The following is a 9,996-nucleotide window of genomic DNA, read 5'->3' as shown; positions in this document are numbered from 1 at the left end:
AAAACTGTTCAGAGGTTCTGGTCTTCAGGCTTTGTACCTTCTGCACAAAGGTTGCAGAAAGAAGAGGTTATGACCAGGATGTCGGGGGTGGGGGGGGGGGGGTGGGGTCCTTTAATATGTGGCTGCCTTCTTGAGGCAGCTTCTCATGTAGATGCCTTTGAAGTCATAGTGTACAACTGCACTAGAGGTCATTTGTCAATGCGCAGAGTCCTTGCAATACTGTGGTGGGAACCAAACGGGAAGGATTAAACGAGAGTCTGCCAGTGCATTGGCCCTGGAGCGAGGAGGTGAAGGTTGGAAATGGAGTAGAGGTTCTTATATTAAGGAGGGGTCAGCAATGTCATATTTACTAGGATGCCACCCAGACTCCAGGAACTGATTTACTGGGGAAGATTAAACAGGTTAGGACTTTATTCACAGGAGCACAGAAGAATGAGGGGACATTTGATAGAGGTATTTACAATTATGACAGGTATAGACAGAGTAAATATCAGTAGGCTTTTTCCAATGAGTGTAGGTGAGATACAATCCAGAGGATGTGGGTTAAGAGTGAAAGGTAAAAAGGAAAAAGTTTAGAGGGAACATTAGGAGGAACTTCTTCACACAGAGAAAGGTGGGAGTGTGGACAGTTACATAGATATGAGGGGTATGGAGGGTTATGGACTGGGTGCAGGTCAGTGGGATAGGCAAAATAATAGTTTGGCTCACGCCAAAGGGCTTGTTTTTTTCTGTGCTGTAATGTTCTATGTAGTTGAGGGAGAAAGTGCCTAAGGAAGGACAAGGGAGCTCGTAACAACCTCATCTGATGTGGAATCCATGATGGGTTAGGGTTGTAGTGTAACGGCACTGATTTACCACAGCTCAAGACAATTAAAGAAAACACACTTGTTTCCTTCAACACACCAAGAAGTCGACTTTCTTTTATTATTCACTGGATACAACTTCATCTCCCCCAACTCCACCCGGCTAAACTCCTCAGACCTTCTCATTGGCTCACTGACACACATGTGAACTTGACGTTCTCACTCTCCACCTCCTGCATCTGAGATTCATCATCCGTGTACTGACACTTATCACACCCGCACATGTGCTCTATTACCCTACCCCCCCACCCGCCCATTGCATCGTTTATGTCTTTGGCGGCGGATGGCACTGCTCCTGCGACGCGGGTAAGTGCACAATCACAAAGGATAAGGGTTAGGGTGGAAAGCTGAGTGGTCTTCAGTGGTAATTGGATGAAGGGAATAAAATTGTATCTGGAGTGACGGTAACCTAATGAAGGGGAGGAGATGGTTGCATAATTCGGGTGCCATGGCTAGTGCAGTACTGTCACAGCACCATCGACGCAGGTTCAAATATGCTGCTGTCTGTAAGGAGTTTGTACATTTTCCCCATGTGTCTCCTTCGGCTTCCTCTCACCTTCCAAAGATGGATGGATTCAGAGGTTAATTGGTCACATGGGTGTATTTAGGCAGCAAGGGCTTCTGGGCCATAAGGACTTGTTACATTGCTGTATCTATCCATTTAAATGGGCAGTCTACAGTCACACAAGATAGTGCAGTAGCACCACCAACAGCGCTGCTGATACACAGCTCTAGTAACCCCTTTTCAATGCTGACATCAGGCGTCTGTGTGAGAGGAGTGTTCAGATTCTTCTGAGGTTCCACTTCCCTCCCCCACCTCAAAGCCATGCTGGTAGCCTCACTCAAACTGCCCATCATGTAGACGGGTAGAAAGAGAATTCGGCGAGTGGGCAAGGTGGATGGCCATGGAGGAAAAAGTGGTGGAGTGAGACTGGTGAGAGAGAGCTCACATCAACTCAATAGACTGAATGGATCCCTTCTCTCATACACCCAAATAATGCGCAGGAAGGTCCCCTAGCCCACCACTTTGAGGTAGATACAACAGGCAAGAGAGATTCAGCAAACAGGCGGAAAAACTCAGTGGGTTAAGCGGCTTCTGTGGAGGTAGGTGCATTGGGTCAGGGCCCTGCAACTGGTCTGATTTTATTTTGCTGCAAGTTCCAGAATCTGCAGTGTCTTGTGTCTCCAGAGGGTTTATGAGGATTGCCATCAGTAGAAGAACAAAGCTGTGGATAAATAATTCCAAGTGCAATCAGCTTCACAATTATATTGAAGGTAATTTATGGTCTGTTAATTATTGTGCCAGAGGGAATGCAACTTGATTTTAAGCAACTCCAGAAATCTAGTGAAACAGAACCAATGTGACCAAACAGTTTAGCAGTTCCCTTGTGGAAATACTGTATATCAACAGCACTTCAAAGGGTTGAAGAAACTTAATACTGCTGAGCAGCTGAATACCATCAAGGTTAGCTGAAAAATAAAAGATTTTTTTATCATGAACTTGGAGCTCAAAAGTCCAGTTCAACTTTTTGCATTAATTCAAACCTAAGTTTCTGCAACATAAAGCTAAAACAATGTTATAATGTGAATCAGAGAAGGTCAGAGGGGATCAGTAGTTTAGACAGCATCTTTGGGTGGAAATGGGAGGAGGTATGGGTGTAAGCCACAATTCCCGCCAGCTTCTGCATAATCCCACCGCCAGACTTATCTTCCCCTCTCCCTCTTTCTCAGGATTGAGGGGAGCCCAGTTTAAACAGAGATGTGGAGAAATTTCTCTAGCCAGATTGTGGTGAGCCTCTGGGATTTGCTACCACAGGTGGCTGTGGAGGCCAAGTCAGTAGGTGTGTTTAAGGCAGAGATTGAGAGAACATGACACATTTGTTAAAGTGTGGCAGCCAAATCTGAAGTACATGGGTATGCTCCTCTTCCCCATGAAGTATGGATATTATAAAAACCTGTTTCAGTAGGGAAAGGATCGGGGTTAAGGAAATGGAACAGGTGACGTATGTGTTTTCTTTTTAGCCCTTTTAGTTTGTTTTATTTTAGTGGGTTTTTTTATTTCTTACTTGGGCGATTTAGTTAATTAGGTTGTTCCTTTTTTTTCAGGTCTTCAGTGGGGGCTCTGAACCCGACATATTTGTATTATCGGTATGGCTATGTGTTTGGGGGCAAGGGAGGGAGGGGGTGAGAAAACACAGTCTCTGTACATTCCATGAATGCTGAAAAAGATTGTATTGATGGTTGAAATTACTTGAGTCTGTAAAAATGTCAAAATAAAATATTCCAAAAAAGTAGCGATTGAAAGTTATCTGAACAGTTAGGTTAGGACATCAAAGATTATACAGATAAGGCAGGGGACTGGTGCTGAATGGGAGAATGGATCAGCTCATGATGGAATAGGGGAGTGGGCTTAATGGACTGAGGAGGTTTGGTATGTCACTGAAAACTCTCGTAAACTTCTACAGGTGCACCGTGGAGAGCATTCAGGCTGGTTGCATCACTGCCTGGTATGGAGACACCAACTCTCAGGAGAAGAACAAACTCCAGAGGGTTGTTAACCTGGCCTGCGACATCACAGGCACCAGACTTCACTTCATTGAGGACGTCTACATGATGCGGAGTCTTTAAAAAGCAGCCTCTATCCTCAAAGACCCCCACCACCCAGGCCATGCCCTCTTCACTCTGCTACCATCGGGGAAAAGATACAGGATCCTAAAGATGAACACTCAGAGGCACAAGGGAAGCTCCTTCCCCACTGCCATCAGATTCCTGAATAATCAATGAACCAAAGACACTGCCTTACTTTTTGTGCACTATTATTTGTTTTTATTTATAATGTTGTAAAATGGTTATAATACGAATGCTTGCACTGATACTGCCAAAAAAAACAAAAAATTTCATGTCTTATTCATGACAAGAAATCCTGATTCTGATTGGCCTACTTCAGCTCCTATATTGTGATAGTACAGACCTATCACCTTGTGTCCCTAGCCAGGTCGGATCATTCCGGACTGGTCGGCCACCTGTGAAGAGCTCCTGTCTTTTGCTAATAAAAGCCTTAGTTTGGATCAACAAGTCTTTGGTTCTTTCGACGAGCTCTACATATATCCTATGGTGTTATGGTCACCTCCACTCATGACCTCTTGCCTCTTGGCCTGTGTTCCTCCCCTGCCCTTTCTTCCCTCTTTATTCCGCCACCTGCCTGCTTTTTGCTTGTACCTTGATGAAGGCCTCAAGCCCAAACATAAACGTTGGATATGTATCTTTGCTGCTTGACCCGCTGAGTTTCTTCAACCACTTTGCTAACTGAGAGCATCTCAAAGCAGTACTGTGAAAACCTCATCTCTCTGGATGTTATTTCATGTTGGTTATATGACCTTCATCCTTTTCAATGTGCAAATGACATTAATTAAAAAGGTGTCAGCTCTAAATGGGGTTTTAGTGAGAAAGTTGCAGAGAAGTATATGCAAAATTGGTATTACCCAACAAGGCAGTCAGATCTCAAGTTGATAACAAAGGTAGAACATGGTAAAGTTGTACCAGGAGGGAGGGTTCAGCCGTTGAATGCCTCACACCAAGCCATGAGCTGCTAGCGTCACTCGGATTCATTGCTGGACTGGACGAGAGGCTATAAAGCTGTGGAGATGACAGGGTTGCAGGTGACAGCAGCATCAGAGGAGGTGGCGGGATTCAGGAACACTCAAGGCCTCTTGTTCCCATCTTCATAGTGGCACCAGATCAGTAACAATCCTTATGAGCCCTTATAGGACAAATGACAGAAAAACTTTGTGCATTTTGTGAAAATTGCAGTAAGTGGAATCTTGAAACAAAGCCGCAGTAGAAGTCTGCAAATCCAGTCTGCTCGGGAATTGGGTCAGTCTGGATTTTCCAGCATTACTTTTAAAATTCAAATTTAAGGAGGAATAAAGAAGGTAAATTTTGATAGTTTATTCATTAGCAAATGCAGAATGCTTCACTTATCAAAATGAGCAGTTTAAAGTAAAAATGCCACTGTTTATCTGTGGGGCTAACACCTACCCGCACGCAGGCACGCACGCATGCAAAGGCCCGGTGAATTTTAAAATGTCCGGATTCCCGGGTGATCACCCAGATATTTGGATATCTACTGTACTAACTGAGAGAGACCCCTTCACTACATCATTGATAGCATCACATTTATTGGAGTAGTTCTTCTCCACCTGTGTGAGCGAGCAACTGTGATCATAGTGTGTGGCACCGCAAAGACAAAGGTAATGGATGGAATAAAGAAACATCTAACACAAAAGTTATAAATTTTATGACAAAAAAAACTTTAATTCTCAAAACAATTTCCCACCAAAACCCCGTCAGTGATCTGGGAAGAGGCTCGAGCTCACTGGCACCTCCTCCATTACTCGTGCTCTGTGGGTTTGTTAGGTGTGGTCCACTGCGAATTAAAGAACACCAGAGGTGGTGAGTGTGTAAAGGCACAACAGACTGGATATTGAGAAGCAGCTTCCTCCTGTTTAAAAGTAAGGGGTCACCAATTAAGACAGAAATGAGGCAATGTTTATTCTCTGAGAGGGACACAAGTCTTTGGAATTCTCTGCCTCAAGAGGGCAAAGTCATTGAATATACTTATAGACAGAGGTATGTAGAATCTTGGTAAGTTGCTGACAAGTAATGACTGGGAGAGATGGAATGTGGAGTTGACATAACAATTGGTTCAGCTATAGTCATTTTGAGGAGCAGAACAGGTGCAGTGGGCCAAATGGCCTATTCCTGCTCTTAATTTGTAGGTAGACAGTCTTCTAAAATCATTTTCAATTACACTGAGTTGCCAGCCTGGTTGTTGTTGGTCATTGACTGTTGGGTGGATGCAGAAAGTGTTGGAAGAATTGCTTCATACATGTGATGGTTTGGGAAGAGACTGGATTTTCTCACCTCTGGTCTGACCAAAAATATTACCGTATAATTAGCCAAAAAAAGGAAGAAAATTTCTAATTTTGACTGTGCTGAAATGCAAATTAAAATTGCCAGAGCATCAAAGCACTTTGTGTGCATAAGAAAGTGTAAAACCATTAAAGATAGAGAGAGAGAAAAAAAAAATCAGACACATCCCACTTCTATCGTTCAATTCCAGGATCAATACTAAAATTAATGTTGCACAGTAAAAAAAATAAAATAAACATTCACACCATGAGAAAATGAGCAGACACAGCACATATCACAGAGGTCAAAATGAACAGATTCAATCGATTTGTACTTGATCTGTCCTTGATGTGACAGATTCTCAGAATCTTTCTTTAACCAATCCTATTCATCATTCAAAAAAATAGATAAGATGCTCTCCACTTTATACACATAAAAGTTTTTTTCCCCCCGCTCTTCTTTGGTTCGAGAAGTGGATCATGGACAAGACCACAGAATGCAATGATCTGCTTTAAGATTAGCTAAATATTTGTAGCAGTTGCAGCTCGTGATGATGGAGGAAGAGCAAAGCATCACGGACAGCACTGAAGTTACATCAACATCAAAACTAGGGATGGAAGGACTTGCATATGAAGAAAGGTTGGATAGACTAGGCTTGTATTCTCTGGAATTTAGAAGATTGATGGGGGGATATTATAGAAACATAAAATTCAGACAAGACGCAGGAAGGATGTTTCCAGTGCTGGGAAAAACTAGAACCAGGGGTCACAGTTTAAGGATGAGGGGGAAGATTTTTTTGGACCGAGATGAGAAAAAAAAATTCTCTCAGAGAGTGGTAGATCTGTGGAATTATATGCCACAGGAAGTAGTTGAGGCCAGTTCCTTGTCAATATTTAAGAGTAGGTTAGATTTGGCCCTTGTGGCTTAAGGGGATCAGGGGGTATGGGGAGAAGGCAGGAACTGGGTACTGATCAGCCATGATCATATTGAAGGGCCAAATGACCTACTCCTCCACCTATTTTCTATGTTGCACAAACTCTTTAGCTGATGGGGTTGCCAGAATCAAAAGTATTAAAATCAGCAGAAACAAAAATAAAATCTGCATTAAGAATTGCATCCAATTAATTACCTCTTGATTAAAATCTGGTTGAGTGTGTGAATCAGATCAGGAGACAAGATCGAAAAAAATAAGCTATGAAAAATATTAAAACCTGTCGTACGTAAACCCAGTGCTTCATTGTTGCCCAGTTGCTATTTATTAATAAAGGCTACTGGGTGTTTTTACTGAGTGAAAGGGAATTGCACAAATAGTCCCTCTCAAATTCTTTGGTGGTAAAAATATAATGGACTCATTCAGATTGGTGTGTGATGAAATTAGCCTCAGGCTTCTTGTTTTGTGAGGGCTTCTGCTTCCTATAAAAAGAAAATTGACACTATTAGATGCTGAGCAAACATTATCTATTTGGAAACCTTCAGCACATTCATTGACCGCCACGCAGCAAGTTTTAAGTTAACACTTCCATCGTTTGGTACGGAGGCCAAGTTGCTGACTTCAGAGTCAAAGAAGAAAATCTGCAGATGCTGGGGTTGAGTGCAATCCACAACAGTGTTGGAGAAACTCAGCAGGTCATGCAGCATCCACAGGAAGTAAAGGGTGGCCAACATTTCGGGCCTGAGGCCTTTGTCAGGGATATACTGGACGAAGAGGGGCAAAATGGGGTTGAGCTATGTGGGGGGGGGTGGGGGGGGGAAGAAACGTGATCTCCTCACAAAGGGTTCGGGCCAATGAAACGTGGGTTACCTTTTGCATCTTATGGATGCTGCATTACCTGTTTAGTTTCCTTTGAGTATTGCTGACATCATAAAGCCTAGCAGCTGAGGAGGCTGCTGTTGAAGCAAAACAGTATGACCAGGAGACAACTATTTGGCCTTTCTTGCTCTACAATTCAATACAATACAATCCTCTAATGTCAATACTGTATTACAATGCTCTCCCTACATCCCTTGTTTTATTTTTGATGTTAAGAATTTCATTTGAAATACATTCAGTGACTTGAACCCCACAGCTTTCGGTAATAGAAAACTGCATGTTTACTACACTTGGAGTAAAGAAATTTCTCATTGTATATGTACAACCAGACCAAGCAGTGTTTCTCCAGGCTGTAGTGCATACACATACACACTTAAAGCACAACAAATAATCATATATACACAAAGATATAACATAAAATTAATGAATACAAATATTTTGGAATGATTTACTTGTCAAACTAGTTTCCAACCTGGCAGTCCTGATTTTGATGAACCTGTGCCACTTGATGATAGTGGGTCAAAGATACTGTGTGATGGTTGGAAAGGGACCTCAATAATTCTTTTGAGGCCTATTGAAGCAATGCTCCCAGTAAATGTTGTCAATAGAGGAAAGGGAGGTTTAGTGAGCTTCTCAGCTGTTTTAATGATCCTCTGTATTAACCTCCAGTCCGATGCTTTGCAGTTACCATATCAGACAAAGACGCAGCCAGACAGGACACTCTCAAGCATGCTCTTCTAAAGGTTATCAAGATTTGGGGCCAGTAGCCTTCCCACCTCAGGAAGTTTAGGCACTGCTGCGATTTCCTGACTAATAAGGGGGTGTTGTACGCTATATGCACACAAAAGAATTTTGTGCTCTCTACGCCTATTGACGTGTCATGGAGAGTGGTCAATCTTCATCCTCACAATCATCTCCTTTGTCTGGTCCTTGGTGAGCCTTGAGCCCATGACCGCTTCCCAGCCCCCACTTCCAAACACCAATACAGGGGAAAAGTCTTCCCTCCATCAAGCCTGTCAACTGCCATCAGAATGTTCGGAATCATAGAGGCAAACAACATAAACACAGTCTCTGGCCCAACATTCCCATACTCACCATCAAGCGTCTACTCTAATTCCATCTACGCCTTGGGTTATTTGAGATCTCATTTCATGTATGATAGATACCAGCTGAATTGATCCAGTCTGCCCTCATGTAACTGCTCTGCCACCCCAGCAATCAGTCTGCTCTGCATTGATTGCATTCTTTCCATAACCTATGCATCTTTGTTAAGGAATCCAAAACTGCATAGTTGTGTCTCACCATATACCCATAACTGCAGTAAGTCTCCCTGGCTCCAATGATTTTTACAACGAAGGCCAATGTATCTTCTTGAAGTACCTGCTCATCTCTTGTACCTGTTAGTGCTTTCTATTTGCCCTTCCCCTGCTCTTTCCCTGTGTAAAATGCTCCATTTCCTGCACGTGTCCAAGTCCCTACGTTATGACTCGATCTACCCCATCTTGTCAGACAGTGAATTTCAGAATTATTTTTACAATTTAGACATACAGCACAGTAACAGGCCCATCCCCGCTCACAAGTCCATGCTGCCTGAATAAACGAATTAACCTACAAAACCCCATATGTTGTTGCAAAAGAAATCCAATCTTCTCCTTAGTCTGTTTGCTGATTAAAGATGTCCTACTGCTTGCCTGAGCTTTCTGCCAATTGAAGCCATTTCTCCCAGTCAAAACTCTTCAGGATTTTCAAAAGCTGGGTCTCTGAACCCAGGTCCCATCTTAGGAACCTATTCTGCATCTTCTACAAAGTATCTGTTCATCAAGGTGGCCACAATACTCCCTCTATGGACCTTTTTCAGAACTAAACTGCTTCTTATAGGCCCATGAACAAAATCTGGACCCACCAGAAAAATCCTAGTAGTAAACATTTACTCACTCAAATGGGGTGAAAGCTCTTGGGTGATTGGAGAAATACAAAACTTGCAGATGCTGGAATCTTGAGCAAACAAAAGAGAAGCCGAGGGACACAGCAGGTGAGTCAATGTCCTTGGATAGAAATGGGCAGTTAATATTTTGGGTCGGGACCCCTCATTCTCAATAAAGGTTCCCAATCCAAAATGCTGACTGGGCATTTCTACCCACGGAAGGTGCCTGTCCATCCTGCCTCTCACAGAGGGATTCGAATATGGAATGGGCTGTCCAGGGTGATAGAGGCAGATACTTCCAGGAAGCATCAAAACAGAGACTTCAATCACCAAGCAGAAAAGATACTGGAGCTAAAGCAGGTAAACCCACACCTGTACAGGTAAATATCATTCCAACTCCCACATTTGCCAACATCGCCACAACATTGGCCCAGGTATCAAATAAGGATAAGACAAATTACAAGAGAGAATTGAAATTCTAGTGGTCT

At 42.9% G+C, this 9,996-nt stretch overlaps 1 protein-coding gene across 4 annotated transcripts in view; it reads right to left on the bottom strand.

Moving 5' to 3' along the window:
- Nucleotides 1-5,149: 5,149 nt before the first annotated feature.
- LOC138740656 (adapter SH3BGRL-like) overlaps nt 5,150-9,996 on the bottom strand; it is a 67,197-nt gene continuing 62,350 nt past the window's right edge. For all 4 annotated transcript variants that reach the window (XM_069893624.1, XM_069893621.1, XM_069893625.1 and 1 more), the window contains one exon: nt 5,150-7,187. In XM_069893624.1, the coding sequence (XP_069749725.1) occupies nt 7,155-7,187 (33 nt within the window). In that variant the 3' untranslated portion in view covers nt 5,150-7,154. The remainder of the gene's footprint in view (nt 7,188-9,996) is intronic.

This window comes from Narcine bancroftii, chromosome 8 (assembly GCF_036971445.1).
Source record: "Narcine bancroftii isolate sNarBan1 chromosome 8, sNarBan1.hap1, whole genome shotgun sequence".
Taxonomy (NCBI): domain Eukaryota; kingdom Metazoa; phylum Chordata; class Chondrichthyes; order Torpediniformes; family Narcinidae; genus Narcine; species Narcine bancroftii.
Note: the sequence above shows the minus strand (reverse complement) of the source record. Positions and strands in the feature narration are given on the sequence as shown.